Source organism: Neovison vison, chromosome 13, assembly GCF_020171115.1.
Source record: "Neovison vison isolate M4711 chromosome 13, ASM_NN_V1, whole genome shotgun sequence".
NCBI lineage: Eukaryota > Metazoa > Chordata > Mammalia > Carnivora > Mustelidae > Neogale > Neogale vison.
In genome coordinates, this window is record NC_058103.1 from 29915212 (window position 1) to 29938458 (window position 23247).

At 54.1% G+C, this 23247-nt stretch overlaps 1 protein-coding gene across 4 annotated transcripts in view; it reads right to left on the bottom strand.

Annotated features, from left to right (window-relative positions):
* Nucleotides 1–23247, bottom strand: part of CCDC88C (coiled-coil domain containing 88C) — a 123570-nt gene that overhangs the window by 62542 nt on the left and 37781 nt on the right. For all 4 annotated transcript variants that reach the window (XM_044229977.1, XM_044229976.1, XM_044229978.1 and 1 more), the window contains one exon: nt 10317–10386. In XM_044229977.1, coding sequence (XP_044085912.1) covers nt 10317–10386 — 70 coding nt within the window. The remainder of the gene's footprint in view (nt 1–10316; nt 10387–23247) is intronic.

Sequence of the window (23247 nt, forward strand, 5' to 3'; positions counted from 1 at the left end):
TTAAAAAGATTTTATTTATTTGAGAGAGAAAGAGAGAGAGACCATGTGCACAGAGGGAGAGGGAGAAGCAGACTCCCCGCTGAGCAGGGACCCTGGGGCAGGGCTTGATCCCAAGACCCTGGGATCACGACCCAAGCCAGAAGCAGATGCTTAACTGACCAGGCCACCCGGGCGCCCTTACAACAAATGCACCCTGTGATTTTCACCCCATACATAGATTCCTATGCAATTTGAAAAATAAATATATTTTAAAAAGCACAAGATTCCTCGTTTCTCCTGGGAAGCTGCTGCCCAATTTCTTAAGATTTCAACAGTAAGGCAAACTACTGCTATTTTCATAAATCCGCCTGATCTGGGTTTTGAATAGTTTCAAAACATACCAGAAGACTCTGTACTGAGTCCCTGCCAGCAAGACTGGCTCAGAGACAGAGTTACACAGGCAAAGAAGAAATAGACCTACCGACAACGCCCTCCCAAGCACCTACTACGTGCCAGGGGCTCGCTGAGCTCAGGAGAGCAGACCGAGACCGCCAACAACTCTAAAAAGCCAACAAGCGCTACGGAAACCCCGAGGAAGGACATCTAGCTTGCAGTGAGGCTCAAGCAAGGCTTCCTCAAGGAAGTGACCTCTGAGCTGCGACCCAAGGATGAGAAGCAACGTGGGAGGCAGGTGAACCAGAGCTTTTCAGGCACGGGACCAGCACATGCAAGGCCTGGAGGAAAGGGAACAGAGCATGTGTCAAATTATAAATGCTTCCTGGTTAAGCTCACTAGGGTGGTTTTTCAGAGTGAGAAATGGGGGCAGGGCACGAAGCAATGTGGACTTCTGTACTGAGTGAGTCATAAGCCACCAAGGAGTGGGGGGAGGGCTGAAAACCTCCGACAGCCTCTGCATCTACTCAAAACCCCAGGGGGAATCCCATGATGGCCTGAGCTGATGGCTGAGTCTAAGAAAAACCTTAGTTACTTTACTACCTGCTTCCTGAAGCCTTGACACAGAGAAACTCACAGCAGCCTTTCTTCGCAGAGCTGGGATGCATCTGCTGATCGAAGATACATATAAAGCTACAGATGTGTGTGGTAATCAGCTTCCAAAACAGAAGAGAAGCTATCTGACATTGCACGTGGGGTGAGGGTGGACTTGGGGATAGGAGGATGGTTGGACAATTAAAGTACATGAACATGGGGCGCCTGGGTGGCTCAGTGGGTTAAGCCTCTGCCTTCAGCTCAGGTCATGATCTCAGGGTCCTGGGATCAAGCCCCGCATCAGGCTTTCTGCTCAGCTAGAGCCTGCTTCCCTCTCTCTCTCTCTCTCTGCCTGCCCCTCTGCCTACTTGTGATTTTTCTGTGTGTCAAATAAATAAAATCTTTAAAAAAAAAAAAAGTACATGAACTTCTGAAACATGGCAGCTGGGTTAGATCTGGATTGGAAAATCCCCTCTCATCTTGCGTCACTGGTACACATCATCTCACCAGCTTCTTACGGAACCTGAAATGAGGCCTCAGAATCCTGAACAGAGCACGTGACAGCCACCGTCGATCAATGGAAGCTGACACATGAAACAAAACCCGTCTCCCATGCCCAGTACACGATCTCAAGAGTCCTTTTTGGCTCTACTCGGATTCGCTAAGAGGCAGCCACTTCCTAGTCTGTGGATACAGGAAATAATGCTTATCGTCTATAAATGATCACTGAGCTATGAAGGTGGGGATTTGGGCAAGGGGACACCAAGACCCCTCTTAGACAGAGCTCCTCCAACCCCCAGCTGCACACCTTCTGCCTGACAGCGGCTGGAAGACAGCGATTACCTTTAAGACCAGAGAAAGGCAGCGACACGGAGACCCCTCCGTCTCACTAACTCCACTCTCTACAACCACAGAGGACCAAGATCTGCAAACGGCCACCAAGGCTGAAGGTTTAACCCTCACAGGCTAGAAAATGGACCCATTCAAGTTAATTCTGTCTCCCCACGTGCCCGTCATGCCTACAGACCATGTCTGCCCTTGCACAGAACACATGATCATTGGACTGAACCCCCAGAAGACAGTATTCTCTCCAACTTACAAACAAGAACAGGTTTAGATAAGCGGGGTCCCAAACTCAGATCTGGTTCCAGATTGGCCACTGCTTCCTTTGCCCCAACTCTACCATCCCTGTCATTCATTACCAATGGTCCCAGTTCCTTCCAGAGCAAGGCTGTATCTGGTTGAGCATCTGATCCCAGTGTGCTAGTGGGTGGGTAGTTAACCTGCGCCTGCGGACTAGACCAGTCACCTGAGCAGCTCACATCGAGCCCCAGAGGACAGACTCGCCTTCCTTCCCTGCCGCGATGGAGGCCTCACACATGCACGAACATACTTTTCCTTAATACTTCCTCACGCTGCTCTCCTCTGCCTTATGGGCTTGAGTCAATCACCAACTATGCTCTTCCCAGTTTCTTATTTTAAAAACGGCCGTTTCCTGAGGATGATCGTGGGCCTATTTCGTTGATTGGAAACTAGCCCTGCACTGAGCATGACCGTGTACCTGTCTCCTCAGTGGAGACACCCCGGGACTCACCGACACGGGCACAGCTCTGCAGGACCTCCTGGGGTTCCACTTATATCAAGAACAGCTGTTTATTACTATTTTAACAGTCAGGGTTGCCTTCCCCGGGCATTACTGGGGAACAGTATGAAAGGCGAGGTGGTGGTAGGTGGGCCCATGGGGACCCTCCATCTACCTGTCCCGATCCATGCGGGCTGAGGCAGGCACCCCCCACACACCTGCTACATCCCTGTCTGAAGCGTGAACCCTGTGAAACCTTTACCTAGCTTTCTCATACGCAGAATGCGGCCCCCACCAGGCATTACCATAACCCCTTTAATTATTAAATAAATGGTCATCGCAGGTAGGCTCTGGCAGGCACAGAGTCACATGTCTGCGCGAAATGGGGCAGAGGCCTCCCAAGCGCATCATCCCAGTGTCTGTCCACCACCCACAGCAAGCCTGCCCCCACCCCTTAGCACCCCCCACCCCCCCGCACCACCACGTGGGCAACAAGAGGCCTTTGACGGGAGGCAGCTGCTCCCAGATGACAAAGAACACCCAAAACAGTCCCACCGTGCCCCTCGGACAGCATTACCACCAACAAAAAGGGCCCCCACCCCTGACGGCCGCCGCACCCAGCCTTCCCCGGGCCCAGCAGGTGAGAGCAACTTCTCCTGAGCAGCCAGTAACAGAAGACCAGAAAAAGCAGAATCGACCACCAGAATTCGGCTGGAGACCCAGCGTCTGCGTGGGCAGGAGAGGACAGGAGGCAGGATCCCTCCCGACCACCAGGCAAAAGACTCAAAGCCCAAATCCTCTCGGGGACCATAAAGACCTTTCACAAATAACATCTCGTCCCTCCTCGGCGGATGGCCACGGCCACAGGGCACAGTCCCGCTGGAAGCCATGGTGTGGTGATTGCAGCCAGGGGAGCCGTCTCTGTGTACAGCCCATCGCTAAGAAGTTTGCTAAACAAAGGCCGGTCTCCAGGCCGATCCCACGGGCTGTTCCGAAGGCCGGCCTTTGGCCGTGCTGGAACGCTTGCCTGGGCCTGGTGTTAGCCAAGCTCCTCACGTTCCTGGAGGAGCCAAGGGCTAGCTTGCCGATGAAGTGCCCAGCAACCCCCCGCGTTCTAGAGGGGACTGAAAAACTCATTTCTAAATCCAGCCAGCAGCACACAAGCCAAGGGGCACCATGTGGCCTCGCCATGCGAAATAGGGTTTGGGAGATTTTCTGAGCCTGTTCCCTCAAGGAGGGGACAAGGAGCATAAACAGAATCAGAAGCCTGCAAGGTTGGTTTTCCTTTTTGTTCGCTTACTTCTTCCCTCTTCATTTCAAGGATCTGAGGTTTTTATAATAAAACCAGAAATAAAAATACATGCATACAAGACAAGATCAGACTCCGGGAGAAATTGAAAAAAAAAAAAAAAAAAAGTATGAAGAAAGAACCCAAGAATGTCTCATTAACCTCCAACAGTGGATGCTTACCACCATGTCCCTTGCCAAGCAGGACAGGGGGGAGGGTAGGACTGCAGGAAGATGGCAGGGGAGGGAAGCCAGCCCTTGTGGTCTTTAAGACAGTACTTCGTGGGGACAAGAAGACTGTTCCTAATAATCCAGACTCTGGGCCCTCCTTCCTGGCTGCCATGGGCACACCAGCCCCGCACAATCTCCCTGTTCACCACTGAAACACGGAGCAGCACAGTGTGGACCACAAGGGAAGGCTTCCATGGGATCTGAAAAGTACGTCCAAAATGCCCTTGACGGGAGAGCAAGCAAACACTGTTAAATTCCGGGAGTCTCAGGGAGCCCCGTTTCCCTCTGGCCTTTGAATGTGTCAGCTGTGTCCTGAGTATGGTGCCCTTCATGGGAGTCCAACACAATTCTCCCCCCCTCAAGCTCTTCCATCCCAGGACACCTTCCTTTCTGATGCTCTGCCAAACACCTCCTCCAGGAAGTCTTCCCGACCCACCTAGGCAGAGATTATTACCTGCTCTGCACTCTTTGGAAAGTACACTTGCATCGCTTCTCACCCTGGAACAGATCTAGTAGTTACCAATGCTGTCTTCCTCCTGTCCTTTCTCTAACAAAGACTGGAAGCTTCTTGAGCACAGATAGCCTGCTTGGTTCCAGGGCCCCTGGACCCACCGGGAGAGGTTGGGCACTGACACAAAAGCTGGAGGAGAGGGACAGGCTGAGCTTCTCTGTGGGGGCTCTGGCTGAAGGGTAGGTAGCCTTCTAATATGTGGGAGGTGGAGGGGGGCGGATTGGAAAGTGGCCCTCTGGTTTTCTCAGCCAGAGCAGCGATCAGAATGGAGGCCTGCATGGGCTGGGAGGGAGGACATTCACAGGATCTGTGGGCTCAGAACACTCTTACGCCTCATGGTGCTTTCTGTGTCTCTAGGACCCCCAGTACATGGAGAAAACCAAAGACCAAGGGCAAGCACACTGAATAGGGATAAATGGAAGGCCCCAGGCTCTCCTCTAAAGATCCAGCCGTGTTTGCAGGCAGCACTCTGTAGGCACTGGGGTCAGCCCTCCCAGGGCCCGGGGATCTCGCCAGGTGTCTGGACCAGGCAGAACAAGGAGGGCGGCCGGCACTTCTGCCTGCCCACGTATGCATCCCCGGCAGAACTCACAGTGACAGATGCGTCTCTCTTCCATGGGATCCTAACGCTGTGTGCCTCTGAATGCCTTCCCTCTCCTCTCCGGGCTGGGTTTCTGTACCACAGTGGCTCCCTCCCTCCCGTTCTGCATGTCTGAGGTGGGATCAGCCATGTACAAGTCAGAATACCACCAATGCACTTGGATCCAAACCTGGCAAGAAAAGCCATGCTCTCTCCCAGCACGACTGTTGAATGAGTCAGCAGAGAAATTAATTTGCTACCACCACCCTGGCTTCCCATCGGGCGAATCTAGTTTTTTGTGTGTGGCACGGTGACAGGTCTGGCTGCTGAGAAAACAGGGCTTGAAGGGATGGGGAAGCTGGTCTAGGTCTGGCCCAAAACCTTTCCTTGCTTTACGGACAAAGCAGACATCCAGAACAGACTCTGGTAAATCACGTCAGTGTACTTCATGGACGCGCAGCTGGCAAGACTGAGGCGAGGGCAGTTTCCAGAGCCTCGCCTCGGGCCTCGCAGAGCCGCACACACGGGCTTGGGCAGAGAGCAGCTCTCACGAGACCCTGACCACGGACATCTGACCTTCCCATCTGGGAGAGCTTGTCTTTAACCCTCCTCAGGAGCGCTCGTTTGAAGGAACAAGAAAGTGGGGACAGGAGAGAGGGTGAAGGTGGGTCTCCAGCAGTCATCATTTACTGAGCACCTACTATGTGCCAGGCACTACTCTAGACATCTGGACCATAGTGGCAACAATAGAAAAATAAAAAACCCAAAGATCCTGCCCTCATGAGAGATTACATCGTGTGTGTGTGCGTGTGTGTGCGCACGTGTGCGTGTATGTGGGGGGGGGAGATGATAAACAATGCAACAGTCATGAAAAATAAATGATCAAGTATACCAGAGAGTGATAAACACTGTAAGAAAGGGAGGGCAGAGCAGGATGAGGGGATGGGATCCCAGAGGCTGAGGGGCTGCAGTCACAGGTGGCCCCTGAGCCAAGACCCATGCGTGCCTGGGAAAAGGGAGCCAGGTGGTGGAACTGGCCGGCGTGCGCAGGTCCTAGCACCAGGAGGGAGGGGGCAGTAAAGTAACACAATCTGACTCATTTGCTAAGGAGATCAGGGCAGGGGACAGACGGCAGGGAGCAAGGACAGGGACAGCAGGTGGGCAGAAGGCTACTCTGGTGTGTAGCCAGGTGAAAGTCAGGGGTGTCTGGAACCGGGGTGGCAGTGAGGCAGGAAGAGGGAAGAAGAGCTCAGGTGTTTGGAAGGTAGAGCCGAGGCATCAGCCTGGCAAGCGAGTGTGGGTGAGAGAGGAGGGCAGGATTTGGCCAGCCAGAAGCACAACACACAACACCCTACAAGACCCAGCCCTGAGCCCCCAGCGCAAGGCTTTCCCACCAACAGCTGTCATATACAAGTGAGCAAGGGGCTCAGAGCAGGGTCCTGTGAGACCCCAAGCCAGGCTCTAAGACGTGGGGTCCACAGTGATGAGACACTAGGCAGACGCCTCCCGAGGGACTGATAAAAAGTTGAGAGACCGCTGCAAAACCAAATACTGATAGAAAACCCAGAGAGGCCATCAGGGTACAAAAGAGACATGAGAGAAAGGGGATTTGGGGTCAGGCGGGGACAGACACTGAGGAGAGATTTTTTTTTTAAGATTTTATTTATTTATTTGACAGAGAGAGATCATAAGTAGGCAGAGAGGCAGGCAGAGAGAGAGAGAGGGAAGCAGGCTCCCTTCCGAGCAGAGAGCCCGATGCGGCACTTGATCCCAGGACCCTAAGATCATGACCTGAGCCGAAGGCAGAAGCTTAACCCACTGAGCCACCCAGGCGCCCCTGAGGGAAGATTTTAAAAGCAATTTAAAGTATATGAAGTTCTTCCTCACATTCATGGAGCTGTCTCTGAATCCTACCCAAGGCAGAAAAAAAAAAAAGAGAGAACATCCTTTTGTTCAATGGGTGTGGCAGGTTCTATACACAGAAAAAAATCTCTTAATAGTAGGAATTATGACATCTTCCTTCCCTAGGTCGGAGGTTGGGGGCAAATGCTTGGTGTCTCGGGATGGGTGTCACTATGTGTGTGGGTGTCTGACTAGACACTTTGCTGGGCTCTGTCCCGCCCCTGGCACCGGTCTCCGGTCTCCACTGAAGTGCATTTGCCAAAAGAAAAAAAAAAAAAAAAGCCCCCACCCACCAAACCAAACCATGAGCTGTGAAACGTTGTCAGTAACAGTATGGTTCCCCCACCAGCCAGCAAGGGCACAGGCCTGCCCCTAAGATTCGAGTGGCAGCATTAGTGAAAAGGCAGTGCCCCTCCCAACTCCCAAACCCACTTCTAGGCAACCACACAAAAAAGAAACCAAAAGGCTTTGTTCTTTATTTAAAAAGAAACCCAAAATGCTTCTTCACTCATCTATGTTTTAAAATTTAAGACAGAACACACTATTCCATAAACATGCCTCTGTGTCTTCTCGCGGGCGGGCCTCCCCTGCCAACCTCCCCTGTTCTCAGAGGCCCTGGGACCCCTGTCAGAACTACCCAAGCGTGCACCCAGCTCACAGCTCCCCGCGGTGACGCCAGGGTGAGGCGGCCCCAGCCCCCCGGGTGGAGGCCGGCCGGAGTCAGGCCGGCCCGGAGGCCCCCCGAGCTTGCTGCCAGGCCAACGTGCACACTCTCTCCCCGGCCTGTCCATCAGAGCTGGTGACACCACCTTTTCCATGGATGGGTACTGACTCTGGAGTGTTCCATGGATGGGACACTCCGTTCACCTGTCACAGCCTCAAAAGCAGCCGCCCCACGATGTTCTAAGCCTGAATGATGGTGAAGTCTGCCCCATTCTATACACTCACGACAAAAAATCACTACGTTGTATCCTGAGGGGGAGCGAATGTGATGGCACAAAACTACAGCTCAATAAAGCAATTTCAAAAACAAGTCACAGTGCCCACACCCGTGTAGATTCTTTTGCTCTGCACCAGACCCGAAACGGGGACCTGGGTCCTCCGCGTAAAGACAGCCCCCTCTGGGCCCATGTGGTTCAGAGGCTGGAAGAGAGACTCTGCTGGGGGAGAGGCTGGAGCCAGGGTCCCAGGGTGTGGAGGTGGCTGGTGAGGGGCCCTCTGGAGGACACGCTTCCAGGTGGCAGCAGGAAAGGGTGGGGGGGGGGCACGGACAGGGAAGACGAGGGGCCCCACCAGAGGCAGGGTGGGCAAGTTACACGGCACGATGGGGTGACAGGATGGCGGGATGTCAGTGGGTGGGGTGGGGGGGATGTGTTTAATGTCAGGCTGAACCATACGCCACAGCCACATCTGTAGGTCAAACGGGTCAAATCCTGGCCCAACCTGGCCTGTCTGTGTGTGAGCCCAGGACCCAGGGTCTGCTAACAGGCCATGTAACCGCAGGCTCGTCACTTAGACCCCACAGGCCTCTGTTGTCTCATCTGTAAGTGGGATGGCACAGCTGCACCCCAGAAGCACGATCCCATTCCCATGTTTTAACACATCCACGATGCCCAGCACATGGTGGGCTCACCAGGGGCTCGAGGAGGGAGCGTCCTTCTTTCCTGCTGCTCCACCTGCCTCTTCACCTTACACCCCTGGCTGCCCCCAGAGCGGACAGAAGAGCGGAGCGAAGTTTGAACCACCCACCTCCCACCAGCATCTCTCCCCGCCCCTATAAGACCAGCCGCTGAATAAATCAGGACAGGAAGCACCATTCTGCACAGCAAAGCAGACCCCCCACCTTCCTGATGTTACCACGGAAACACGGGAGTGCCAACTGCCCCTGGGGCCCGAGGCTATGGCTAGAATGGGCTGCATCTGGCATCCTCAACCTGGGGGAACCCTGAAATAAAGCCAGGCGGCCCGAAGGCAGAGCCAGGGCCAAGGCGAACCAAGGGCTCCCTGTTACCGACGCACAGAGCGGGGAAGGGCATTCGCTGCCAGGAGCCAGCAGGTGGGCCAGCAGGTGGGCCAGGGCGGCCTCTGCAAAGCCGTCACTGTGCAAGGCCGTGAATGCTCACGGCCCACAGCGCTAGTGATCAAGGGGAGGTCCAAGAAACCTCTTCCTTTTGGCTCACGCGGAGACAAGGCGACACGCCAACTCGCGGGGCCCCTAAGGACACCTGCCACGAGCAAAGTGATTTGATGCTCCGTGGTCCTGACTCGGTGCCTCCAGATACGACGGCAGCTCCTGGGGCCACGGCACTCAGAGACGGCTTCTCTGTGGGGACTGTCCTGGGCCGGTCAGTCAGAGTTCTGTTCCTTCAGTCCTGAGGCAACACCAGCTACTCTCATAAGGAAAGGGCAAGAGGGGCCAGACACCAGTGGGAACAGGGTGAGGAGACGCCACAGAGGAAAGCTTGTCTTTTCTGTAAAAGCCACTTTTGTGGGGGGCCTTTCCTGCACTCCTGGACCCTCACCTATTCTAGGAGGCCAGAGACCGACGCCAGCCAGGTCCCCACCGGAACAAGTCCCAGCCAGCGAGTACACTATCCCTGGGCCTGCACGCTGACATCCACGAGCCATAGGTACAGGTCAAGGCACACGATCGTGCCAAGGAAAAAAAATCCATCACCCTCTTCAACTCACTTGGTGAGTTAGCTAGCAGGTATGACCTAAGCTCTGCTTTCCTGGAAGGTGTCCAGGAGGACATTTCCTTCAGTCCTTCAAAGTCACACCGAGGGTCCAAGCCCAGGACTTAGAAACCTTGCCCAACGCTGGTCTCCAGAGTGAGAAAGCTGAAAGCTGAAACAAGACAGGACATGCCGGAGAAATCCAACTCGGGGTCAATGAAAGCACGTCGGGATCCCCGAAGAAGGGACGTTTGTTCCTGCAAAATACTCCAACCTTCTTGCCAACAGGTAAAATGGTGTGGATTCCGTGCATACTACGGAGAGACCCCTGGCAACTCCAGAGACAGCAGTGGGCTCTCCTGCCTCTGCACTTGCAAACGAGGGGTCCAGGGGTTGGGAGGACTCATTCGTAAGGGAAAAAATGCGCTCTTGGCTTCACGCCTCTGGGGAGTAGGCCACCCCTTCCAGAAGCTCACCCAAACGATGCCGTGTTTTCACCGAGCTGGCTCAGAGCTGTGTGTCCAGCAGCTGCTCAGAGCCCACGGCGCTGCCCGGGCACCCCAGGGGGCAGCTGCCACTCACCAGACAGTGGGTCTTTGCCAATCATCAAGACATTGGGCAAATTCATTACGATCAGCTGCTGGAGAACTTCCTACAGAAACAAAGGGGAAAAGATACCGTTAAGAACAGGAAACAAAATTAAAGAATGACTAAGAAAATTACAGTCTGTCCCTGGATAAGCGTGCGGCCAGTAAGTGCTAAGTCTGAGGATCCTCTAAAATAGGAAGGAATATTTAGGACATAAATAAACGAGGAAAGCCCAAGTTAAGTACATTTCCGCCTTGATCACTAACACATAAAAATCACGCCTGCCAATGCAGAGAGGCCTACTGCAGGCCAAGGATAGAGGATTAGGTCTAAGTTTCTTTTTAAGAGAGGTCTTTATTTTTATTGTATGGTTTGCTGGTGCAGTTAAAAAAAAAAGTACAGAGCAAAGATGAGAGAGAGACCACGGAGTCTTTATAGCCTAGTGATTCAGGTTCCTAGCATTCGGCAGGTCTTTGGACTGAGCTATAAGTGAGGCTTCTCTCATTTACAGCAGCAGCGCCCCCGGGGGAGGGGATAAATCACAGCTAATCTGCACCCGTTAAAGGAGGCTCGAGGAAATGAGCCGCCTTCTGGCCCTCACACCAAGGGGCTTTGAAAGAAGGGCCCAGGCACCAGCTATCAGTCATGCCCCCATGTCTGGGGTCTTTTTAACAAGCTCCCCCAGTGGAGCGTGCGGCTCCGACGGGTCGAACCCCCGCACCCGTTTCCCAGAGCACTTCTCAGGACAGGTCGTCTTCTCGGCCCAGATGTGCCTTTTCACCAATCGGAAGATTAAAGTCTCATTTTTACAGAAGACAAGGAAGGGGGTAGGATTCCCTAAGTATTCTCGTCTGAAAAGATTACAAAAGGGGTCACTACAGAAATTTTTCACTGAAGCTCCTCCTGTGCCCTTTTTTTTTTTTTAAGATTATTTCTTTACTTATTTACTTGAGAGAGGGAAAGAGAGAGAGAGAGAGAGAGACAGCTCGAGCATGGCCGAGGGACAACCAGACTTCCCGCTGAACGGGCCCAGTTCAGGGCTAGACCTCAGGACCTGGGGATCATGACCTGGGCCGAAGGCACGTGGGTAACTGACTGAGCCAGCCAGGTGCTCCTCTCTGATGCCTTTTGGAAAAATGTTTCCAGCAAGACAGCTTCTTTCCAGCATCTCTCTATTCACCAGGTGAACTCGAGCATCTCTGTAATCTGTATAATGGCCACTAGCCCCGAGGAAGAAAACAAGGACAATCACAAGTCCTCCAACACCACGGGGCCCAGCTGAATAACCCAGAACGATGTCCAAATCACAGTGGTAGCCTTGACAAGCATGCCCGGAGAGGCCAACACCTTCAAAATATACATCAAATGATATGCTCCTCCCCCCCTCAGTGTCTTTCCATGGCTCCTGTCCACACCAGACTAGGGGCAGGGGGAGAGGGGCGGATGCAGACCCAAACACACCGGACCCCTTTCCACTCAATGTCAGCGAACGTTTTTATTATCTGGGGTTGCAGGTCACCACGGGAGAGGCTAACGGTCTCTCAAACACATCTTCATTGGCGAGTACCCGTGCCAGACAGAAGCATGAGTTGTAGAGCAGCCTCAGCCCTCCTTCGGGGCCGAGAGAAGTTAACACACTTACAAAACAGTCTCTCAACCGAATGCTCGCGCCAAAAGATTCCGCAGTCTTTCCCTGGGGCAAAACACACACGGAGAGTAAAATCAGCAAAATCCACTTTCTAGCTCACTCATCCAGCAAAAAGAAGGACTCCAGGCCAGATGAAGCCCATTCCATCACGGAGTCGCCACGCTGAACTCAAGGGCTCAGCCCCGCTTCTGGAAGATTTACAGATTTACTTGCTGGCACCGTCCAACCAGCTACAGTCCCTTTGGAAGCCTGGGCTGGTTTCCCTCTCCCACCATCCAAGCATCTGGGAGCACCAGAGCTATGACTGGGTGCTCACGCTTACAAAGGAGACACAGAATGTGAAATGGTCTCAAAGAATTCTCCAGTAATAACAAGGTGGTATTTTTATGCTAATGATTATCTCAGCAAAAGATCATTGGGAACATTGCTAGAAACTATTGCTAGAAACGTATCTTCTCCCCAGAGTATTTCACATCAGTGTTTTTAATTTTCCCACAAGAAATGTATCCCTTGGTGCAATCAAGAAGTATTACTTTATGAACTGATGATTTTTTAAATTTGTTCCTTTCAAACAACAACAACAACACTGTGGGTCTCCTAAGATCTAATCCTGTGGCACAAAGCATTCTTGAGACATTAACCTTCTCCTGTGGCCCAAAGCACTCCTGAGACACTAACCTTCTCCCTACAGGCCCGCCAAGCACATGTTCAGCAAAAGCAGGCTCCAAGGTGTGAGGGCACGGACAGAGCTGTCCAGTAGAAACACAATATGAGGCACACATTAATTTCAAATGTTCTAGTAGCTACCCTAAAAAGGATAAGGAAAAAAAGGTGTGTTTGCATGTATGAAAATATTCGAATAATATGTTAAGTCAGCATATCCAAAATATTATCATTTTGCCATACAACCAACATAAAATCATGAACGAGATATTTTACATTCTCTTCTGGTACCAAGGTCTCTAGAATCCACTAAGATTATACCTACAATCCTTGTCAACTCAGATGCTAAATTTTCACTGGAAACACTTGATCTGAAAAAAGCAGTTTCCCAACACACTTGTAAGTTTTCCAACAACCGAATCAAGTGTCAGTTTTCAAACGTCAGGAAAATTTCACTTCCTCAGTCACACCAGCCACACACGGAGGCCCCAACAGCCACATGTGACTAGCAGCTGTCACGCCCAGGACATATCAGTCACTCCCCAACACCAGTGACAAGAGGACTCGGTGGCAGTCAGTCCCCGAGGAAAGCTGAGAAAATACATCTATCGTCCCCTCGGGGTGGCAGGGCCTCCAAGGCGACAGGCCAGGCCCTCAATCTAGTGGGGACGTGAGGTGGTTGCTGACAAGGAGACCCTCCCTCCTGGGAATCAGAACAGAAAGCCACTGTGCAGGCCGCAGCTGACTCTGGCCAGCTCAGCGGGCACCTGGTCACACCCGGCCTACGGCGTGGGGTGGGAAAGAGCCAGGATGGAGAACACAAGCCCAGGGGTGTGCTCTGAGCAGCTCTCTAACTGGCCAGCAAGCCCTCCTGGTGCCAACCCAGACCTCTGCAAAGAGCAGAAGCAAAGGGCAGTCACCGGCAGAAGCAAAGAGGAGGGAAAGGGGCACACACGAATCTCCACACCGTTTCATCTTGTCACCACATCCCTGTGGCCTGATGGGCAGGAGGGAAGAGTCAGACTCAGGGTGCAGCTTTCCCAGAGACACGCCCCCCCCTCCTTCTGCGGAGACGGGGGCGGATGAAATGTTAACTCCGGAGATCCAGGAGGGATTCTGTACCTCTCTGCGCCTCCCCTGGTTCCCTCCTCTGAGTGTGTTCTCAGATCCTAACATAAGATGCTGGGGAAGCCCCAGATGTTCCTTTTCATAAACAAAGCCGTACTAATTGCCTCCTGGAAGGATCCCATTGGTAACTGCTGTAAACAAACCCAGAGTCCCGAGAATGGGTGAGAGGAGGGTGGGCGTAGCGGATTCTCAGTGGTGGAGGGCTGGAAAGTGCCCTGTGATGTAAGAAGGGGAGAGAGCCCCTGGGACACCAGCTGGGCTACAAATCCAGAAGCTGGATCTTACCAGAATTCTGAAGTTCCTCCCGGGGCTGGCAGCCCTACCTGCTGGGGGAGCAATGGGATCGGCCAGGACACTCTGCAGGGAGCGTCTGTCGCCCCAGTTGGCGGGGCTGCGCATCTGTGTGTGCACATGGTGTCAACAAGCCTGGAGGCTCCCCCTGACGACATCCCGGCCCCAGTCCGATTCCCAGCTTCCTGATTTCAGCAGCAACCCAAGGGCGAGAACGCAGGGCCTGTGGCATGGCTCTACAGGTCACAGCTGGGGAGAAGTTCTGAGAATAGAACCAGGGAGCGGAGTGGGAGGAAAATGCTCCCTTCCTATTAGAATTCTCTCCCGGCAAGTACAAATGTATTCGATGGGGGGAAAACACAGGAAACCGGAGGGGGAGCCCCATTCTGGGCTTCACAGGTCCCGGAGCACAGGTAGGGACAGGAAGGATGACAGAAGATGCTAATGAGCAGATTCCAGGGGTGGCCACGGACGCACACACCTCACACTTGATTACAACTAAGCGGGTGGCCCTGGTGGACCCAGGAGCATGGTCTCACCACCGGTGACACCAAATGCTTGTCCTGCTGGTCTCTGAAGCCACCCTGGGGCCCGGGGCCACAAGGTTGGGCTACACCCTTGGCACCCTTCTATCCCCAGCCCTCCTCCTCAAAACCCCTCCCACCCCACTCCTTCCGGGGACGTTCAAGGTATACCGAACGTCTGCACTAGGCAGGTACCAGCAAAGTCTCAGGATGAAAAGACCTGGAAGGCTCTGTCACTGCCCTGTGGACAGAGCTGCCCGGCTAGAGGCAGGAGGACACAGTGAGGGGGAGTCAGAGGCCTGAGGCAGCACAGCAGGGGCTGAGAGGGACCCAGGATGGACCCCAGCAGGGGCCTGATGGGACCCCCTCGCTTCCCAGGGCTTGTAGATGAAGCTCAATTGCTGCATTCTGTCTAGCCACTCCATTAGTGAGGTCCCGGTGGAAGCTGGGCCCCCAATTCCATTCTGGCCAGTCCCTATTCAGGACTTACAGAGAGCGCACCTGTCACCCATGGCAGTCGAGCATCCGGGAAGACCCAGAATGAGCCTGTGCTTTCTCCCAGGACCTCTTCTCTTGGTTTAGGAATGGGGGACACAGCTCAGGTCCCTTAAAACCCCTCCATTGACCCCTGGGCATCAGGGCACGTACCCCAAACTCTTTGTAAACAGTCTGCCTCATAATACTACTGTCAACGGCAACATGGTAAATGGAGGGCTGAAAACAGCCCCCGCAACACCTCAAAATACAATTGAAAGGATGGCGAGCCAAGTTATCGAGGAGGGGCACCTCCGCACGGTGGCTACGAGTGGATCCCGGGGGCCGGTTAGTTCCGGGGACATCCAGCACTCATCCTGGTTCCTGAGACCACGACCGATGCCTGAGCCAGAGAGACACAACTGCACAGGCAGTCCTGAAGGCATGTCAGTAAAGAAAGAGAAACCCACAGAGAAGCTACCAAAATGACAGCACATTCTTTCCTACAGCCACCATGACAAGGGCACTGTCCAACATTTTCTAACGATCCTGGGGCTTGTACCCCCTTAAATACGCTATTTTAACCCCATGACCTGGCTTCTCAGATTGTGTTTGCCAGCGACTGAGCTGTGCAATGACAGGCTCCCAGAAATCATCTTTTCCTTTGAGACAACTCACCACGTATCCAAGAGGAAAATGATGGGATTTCACTTCCATTTTTTTTTTAGAACACCAGCCCCTGCTCTCTCATCGAAGTGCACTCTGGCATCTCCCACCAGGAAACGCAAAGCTTCCCTCAGCTGGGAAGAGCAGGTGCCAGCCGGTAGGACCCCGGTGACCCTGGACTGGGGGGCGGGGGGGTAGGGAGGGCTCACATACAGTCCCTGCTGCACCTTGGGGATGGAGGCTGGAGGCCCTGGGGGGAGGGGTGGGCTCCCGAGCACCAGGCCCTTGATAATCGGGGCTCACGGGGTCCCAGAAAAGTTCCATCCACTACCTGGGGCAGTGTAAGGGCCTCCCTGAAGAGTCACAATCCCACCAGGGCCCATCTGGACCTCTGCGCCCGCCCAAGCAGAAAGGTCATCTTCTCTCGTGGGGGAAGAGACGCAAGGTCCTGGAGAAGTTTCGGGGTGGAAATGCTTGTGTACGTGTACGTGTGCGTACACACGAGGACTGCAGGATCAAGGACACGGGTGTCACGAAGACACTGAAAGAATTCTTTTTCTCCCCTCCAAATGAAACTCAGTTTTATGGCTTGATATTATGCCAGAAAGACAAAATAAGTGCTGTCGAAGGACAGGTCCTCAGAATCACGAGTGACCCTCCGTAGGGGTTTGACCAGGATCTGATGCTGAGTAAATGAGAGGGGATCCCAGAAAAGTGCAGACAATCACCCAGCAGAGGCACCCAGAAGGTTACCAAGGAGGTCGGGATGGTCTGAACAGCAAATATGTACCTTCCACACAGCCAAAGAGACAAAGAGCCTTGTATGGACCTGGCCATGTTCTCAGAGTCAGTACTGAAAATCAGAAACACGCATGGCATTGGCTTTGATCATGCACCCAGCCGCCTCTAGGTCTACGGTTCAGATCCTCAGAAGTCACACACTGAGCGCTGTGCTGTGAGGTGAGCACTCTCAGCCTGAATGGAAAGGCAGGGAGGTAGAAAATCATAGCCCAGAAGGCAGGGGTCACACAGCACAAGGAACACCGCCAAACCCTACCCAGGTAAGTCCGGGAAGGCTTCCTGGAAGTGGCTTTTGAGCTGGGCTATGAAGAATGCTTAGGAGTCCCATAGGAGGAGGAGAAAGCCCAGAAATGGCTGAACTGCTGAATGTGGCCAGCAAGTCAAGCCTTGGGTTACACTGTACCACACACTCTGCAGGTCCCAGTGGGGCATGTTTTCTTCCCCCCACATCCCTAGCCTGCACTCCTCCCAATCAGAATCCTATTCATCCTCCAAAGCTCACAGAAAGTATTACCTCCTCCTTCCAGCTACCTTTGATGCCATGAAGCACATGCAACTTTCTTTCCTCTGAATTCCAAATGCTTCATTTGCCCACGTCTGTGGTCCTTTCACATTTTGCCTTGTCACGCAACACCCTCACCACTCAGAGGCAGCGAAAAGCTGCTATAATGCCAGCTGACAAAATTAGACTGATCAGAAAAGATTTCTCAAAATTTATATCAAAAAAAAATTTTTTTTAAATGGGGGCACCTGGCTGACTCAGTCCTCTAAGTGTCTGACTCCTGACCTCAGCTTGGGTCTCGATCTCAGGATCCTGAGTTTAAGTCTCACATCGGGCTCCACACCCAGCATGGCACCTACACAAAAAATAAAATAAAATAAAATAAAAAATTCTCCTCTTTTAAGGGAAGAGGCATCTTCTATGTCTATTTCTCACTAATGGGGGGATCAGGTCCTGAAAACCATCTGCTTTGCTCTACCACCATGATCGAAGTAACTCAACTGTCTTTGGAAACCTGGTAAAACCAGCGGCCGAAGGCCTTAAGATTCACCAGCCTACAGGTGTTAACGAAAGTTAAAACATCTCAGAGTGAGTTTGTAGTGCTCCTTTGAATGTGCCATGCTTTCCCATTATTAATTCCCAAATATGATTGTTCAAGGAACAAACAAAGCAAAACAAGTTTCATTTAAAATTCCTACACTATGGAAGCGAGTCCGACAAGAAAGGTATCTCCCGAATTCCAATGCTCCCAGGGTCTACTACAGTGCCCTATACAAGAAGACACGTCTAACCCCCACAGCAAGAACCCTGCCGGGGGTGCACAGCACCAGTGAGGGTTCACGCAGAGGATGTACATCTGGGACTCCACAAGGCTCCGATGCTCAGGGAGCACCCTGGACAGACCCACAGAGCTGGGACAGTGTCTGGGCCCTCCGCACACATGTCCTCCTCACTGTTCATGCTCAGGTCACCAATGAGCTGTCCTCCCAGTGACGCATTTCAACACCTCGTACCCGGATCTGGCCCAGAGGGGTTCCATAACACCCTTTGATACTCCTCAGTCAAAACAAAAACTGCCCAAAAGCCTGGCCTGGTCCCATCTTTTTCCTGCTCCCTACGGTCCCATGAGGCGGTCAGGAAAAGAATCAGAATTTCCAATCTGAGGGAAGCAGGGCACGGTGCTGGCAACGAGGCTTCATGGTAAGGGTCAGAGCGGGGGCCAGGAACAGCACTCTGGGTAGTAAGCTCTCCCCGGGACCATGCCACCTGACCCATGGCCCAAACCAGAGCACTCCGTTATTGGTGATGCTGGCCTGTACCTTCTGTGGGGATTCACGGCACCCACAGCCTGCTGCCCCCAACCCTCGGCAACTCCTGCTTCCCACAGTTTTGCCCCATCTGAGGTCAATAAGGAAAGCCCCAGCCCGCTTTCTGGGGAATCGCCGCCAAGAGCACGAGTTTCTAATTGAACTGCTGGGAGGAGGTGCAAGCCTGATGATTTATCCTCGGCCGGCCGTTCAGAGCCTGGGCCCATGGGGCCACAGGCTTGTAATCCCATCTGGACAAGGGGCTCTGGCTCCTAGCACATTCCCTGTGACTGGGGCAGGGAGCCCCGGCAAAACGAGTGGTAATGAAGTACTTTATGTTAAGAGGCTGTCACGTAAAGCTGCGGATAGATTCAATCCATCTGTTCTAACCCCTTTCAATTACTCCGGGGTCCCTAGGGCCTGACACCAGCGCAGAGCCGCACGAGCCTGACAGTGCGGGCTCTCCTAACTAGGCCACACCACATCGCAGCAGCCGGTGATTTAAAGCTACCCGCTGGGGCCACCCGGGCTTACAGCAGCAGGAGAAAACCGCCCGCCCCCGTGTTCGTGTTCGTAGCGGCCTCTCCCTGTGGCTCTGTTCACAAAAACAAACTAAGACCGCGCTTTGTTCACAGAAAGGGAAACAAGTGTTTCCTCCAAGCAAATCGAGGAGCAGACCTGGGGGAAGGAGCCCCTGGAAACGCAATCACCACTGTGTGCGGGCAGAACTATTTGCTGTGTGACCTCAGGCAGCCCACAGTTCCTCTCTGAGGCGCACCTTCCTGTTCCAGGACAGGGACCATCTCTAAGGGATGTCTGGCTCCTTCCGAAGTTGGGGGAGGGGAACTGGGAGAGGAGGCGCGGTGCTGACACAGAGGAACACAGCACACTTTTATGCAGTTAATAACTTAGGCTGGCCGACTCTGAACACGGGCAAGTGCCCACATGGCCTGGAAGAACCCAGGAGAAACCCAACAGCGATGGGGCTGGAGGACGCTCAAGTGTCCCCACAAATGCCTGTCCCCTTCCCTCTAGGGCTGGTGTGACGCCTGGGGAGCTCTCTGTGGGAGGACCCATCTTATCTGATGCTGGGAAGTGCCTCTTCTGAGCTCCTGGCCCAAAAAAGGTGGTGGGGGAGGCCCGGAAGCATGGGGAGGGCACTGCATTCGGCTCCTCTGAGAACAATTTCTGCCCATAAATGGTGTTTCAGGAACCACTTCACACGGTAAATACAAGCCTGTCACCAGCACCCAAAGTGGGGCTCTAGGGAACAACGGCAACCACAGGTGCAGGGGGCGGGGGCACGGGGCCCCAGATGGCCCAGCAGAGGGACACACACGGCCTTGCTGATAGACCCCAGCCAGCAGCAGGGGGCCAGTGAGACCAGCTCTTGAACTAGAAAGAGCCTTCTAGAGGACCTACACAGCAGGGAAACTGAGGCCCAGAGAGGAAAGTCACAGAGTTGCTGCACACCTTTGGGTCTAGAAACCCAGGTCTCCTCTGACTCTGCCCTGGAGCTCTTCCTGCTCCAGCAAGGAGCTCACTGCCCTCCATCAGCGTCTACGGAGGGCCTCCCACACCCAGGGCCATGCTCCAGGAGGGGCTGCAGGGGAGACGGGGGTGGTCCTGTCCTCACACTCGCTGCCTGGATGGCTCAGAGCTGCCCTATGCTGTCTCCCCAGCACAAACATCAGCATTGGTACTTAGCGTTGACACGGGGAGCCCCCCTTCATGGCAGCAAGGGATCATACAGCCGTGCGCCAGCACCTGGAGAACCTTTCTTCAAGCTTCTTGGCAGAGTTGACATATGTGTTGACCGGTAGGTGAGGGAGGTTGTGGGGCTCATACCGGCACCATCTGTTGACCAGAGTGCCGCGGGCGTGTGCACATAAAGGGAAGGCTGGAGGAGCCACCAACGCCACCTGGCCCAGGGGACCCAACTGCACCCCCAGCAAGTGGGAATCCCAGACTGACTTCCTGGGCACCTTCTGCCCTGGGACCGCCCACAGAGCATGGTGGGGCGGGGGGAAGGCGTGGCTCTCCCCTGTCCCAGCAAGCTGCTGGGCTGGAGGCACACGGCATCTGCGTGTCCACCGGGTCCCACTCTCTTCCACGCCCTCCCCTAGCAGCCAGGGCAGGGCCAGAGCCGGTGCCACACCCTGGAAGCCATCCCCCTGCCTGCGGGTGCTGCGGCGGCTCCCACACTCCCAGGATACAAGTCAGAGCAGGAGGGGCACAGAGTACCCGGGAGACTCCGGCTGCACGTGGCAGCCTGCTGGGACCTGTGAGGGCAGGGAAAGGCAGGCAGGGAAGCCAGGCCATCACACCACCCCACAGGTGAGCGTCGATGCTCCCAAGTCAGCCAGGCCTCCAGACATCCATCCCCCCAGGGCAGAACAGAGGGCAGCCGATCCCTCTCTCTCTGGCACCACTGTGTTTCTGGGCACCTAATGGCTATCAGGTGGTGTGCTGGTGTGTGTGGGGGATAGGGGGTTTCAAGAGAAGATCTCTGTCCTCAAACCTATGATATGCAGACAGACAAGTTCAGCAAACCTGCAAAAAACAGTGAGGGTGTCCCGGGTGCACGTGCAAGAGCCTGGGAGAAAGACCGAGGGGACAGACTTGCCAGCCAGAGGGGATGTGAGGCATCTGAACTGAGGCACAACAGGAGAGGCCAATCCAGGAAGGCTTTCTGGAAGAGGTGGCACTGAGCTACAGAGGGACAAAGAAGAGCAGATGCCATCCAGGCATGTGAGTATGGACAGGGGTCATGCTGGTGGCTGAGAAAGCGTTCCTGTCACACAGATCACCCACCTGGGAATGACAATAACAACAAACACACAGTACAAGCAAACAAATTTTGTAAGAACCAGTCACTTATCGTTATAGGAGTTTGCAACTGACGGCCAGACTTCATCTAGAGAGCAAGAAACTCTGGAAGGTTTTTTTCTGTTTTTGTTTTTGTTTTTTTTTTTTCTATCACCAAAATTGCATTCTATAGCAGGAAACTGGGGGAGGGCAGCTCAGGACACAGTTGAAAAACTGGGGAGGAGGAAGGTTAAGAAATGACAAGTCTGTAATGGGTAATGTTTTAGCAGGAAGTGAAAATCTCAACAGATGGTATGGACTTCAAGGCAGCTGGACCAGGGGTTGGCGGTAGATCGAACCCCTCGCCCCTAGCACTGGAGGCAACCCTCCCCATGCTACAGCACTCACGTCCAATGCCACCCTGTACCCAGATTCCTTGGCTGGAAATAACAACTCTCTCCTCTGGGCCCCCCCCAAGCTCCTGCACTGTGTAGCCCCACAGTCAGTTCAAGGTGACTGGGAGCCTCAGGGTCTTGGGGTGCTGTAGGGTGCTCCTCTCCGAGTCCCCCCCCTCCCCACCCCAGGCCTCCTGCACCTGCTGTCCACAGATGCTCACCAACCGCTGGCTAAACCAAAGCCACTGACCACAGGGAAGGAAGGTCTGGTGAGAACAGAGGCCCCAGCACCTCTGCCCACTGAACCCAGCCTCACCCTTCATCCAGAGGTCAACAGACCCTTGCTTACGAACAACAGTCAGAAGGCCTAAGGAGCTAGCGTTCTGGATCCCCAGGTCCTGGCTGGCTGGCTATTTGCCAGGGCAAGATCTGTTTGATGGATGATGACTTCGGCTGGTGGGGATAAGGCAGTAAATGAGAACAATGAAGAGGTCAGTGAGTGTATCACACGTATGTGCCAGGAAATACTAAGTGGTTAAGAAAACTAAGCAGACAAGACAAAAGTGAAAGAGAAAGAAATTACAGACGGGTAGCCAAAGAAGCCCAGCCCCACCCCACCCCACCGATGAAGTGATGGTGGGACAAACGTGAGTGGAGAGGGTGGGAGACAGGAGGACATGACGAATGGGAGAATTCCAGCCCCAGGGACCAGCAGGGGGGAAAGTCTTGCGGCGAGAATGTGCCGTCAGTCCTACTGAGCACGACGCACGTGGAGAGTGGGGCCATTTCCAGGGTCAGACAGTCCCTGCTGACGCCTGAAGAAGCCCAGGAGCTCTCACACAGGGAACTCACCAGGACACGGGGCTTACAAAGACTCTGAGCCTGGAGTCTCAGAGTCCAGGCACAGGGGAACGGGTCATACTGACCTGGAGTGCCATGGTGAGGACCCGGAGGCCAGGGCTCAGTGTCAGAGAGTGCCCCCACCGATGAGTGATGTCTGCTCGAGCTACGCCGTGGGGACACTCCCTGCTGTAACCGCTTGTGGCATACATATCGTGGGGACGAGAGGAAAGGGACCGGCAATTCTTAGTCCCTCGTTATGAGGCTGCGGACTGGGCTTCCTCTGCGAAACCAGCTTCACTTCTGAAGCCTTCTTACCAGGCTGTGGGTTCCCTAGGATGTGGATTGGCCATCTCCCTCCCCACGAGCACCCTCAACCAGGGCACGGCACCAGGAGGGGCTCGCTTCGTGTCTGTCAGAGGAGCTAGGCTGGCACGGGGGCTCACTGTGTGAACAGCCTGAGCGAGGATCCCTACAGGACAGGCACAGAAACCGCACCCTGCCTTTCTGCACTCAGGGTGTGAAGACCGGTTGGGGCGCGGGGGCGGGGATGCTTTCCTTCAGCTGTGGGTAAGGTGGGTGTGACGACCACCAACATCAAAGAACATTTGGGAGGAGGTGGGAAAACGAAGGCATGCAGACCCTCCCCAGCACCTGGTCACAAGGCTGGCCAGCTGCTCCGGCTCCCCGCGGGGCTAGCTGAGCGCCTACACTTCTAGACAAAGGCACCCTCACCAGCTGTTCCTGAACTCAAGTCAAGCGGGATGACGGTCTGTGCCTGACCCGCCACGCAGCAGGTGGCCTCTCGCAGCCCAAGCCCATGTCAATGAGACTCATCCATGCACACTGACCAGCACCCACCGCCGGCGCCCACATTG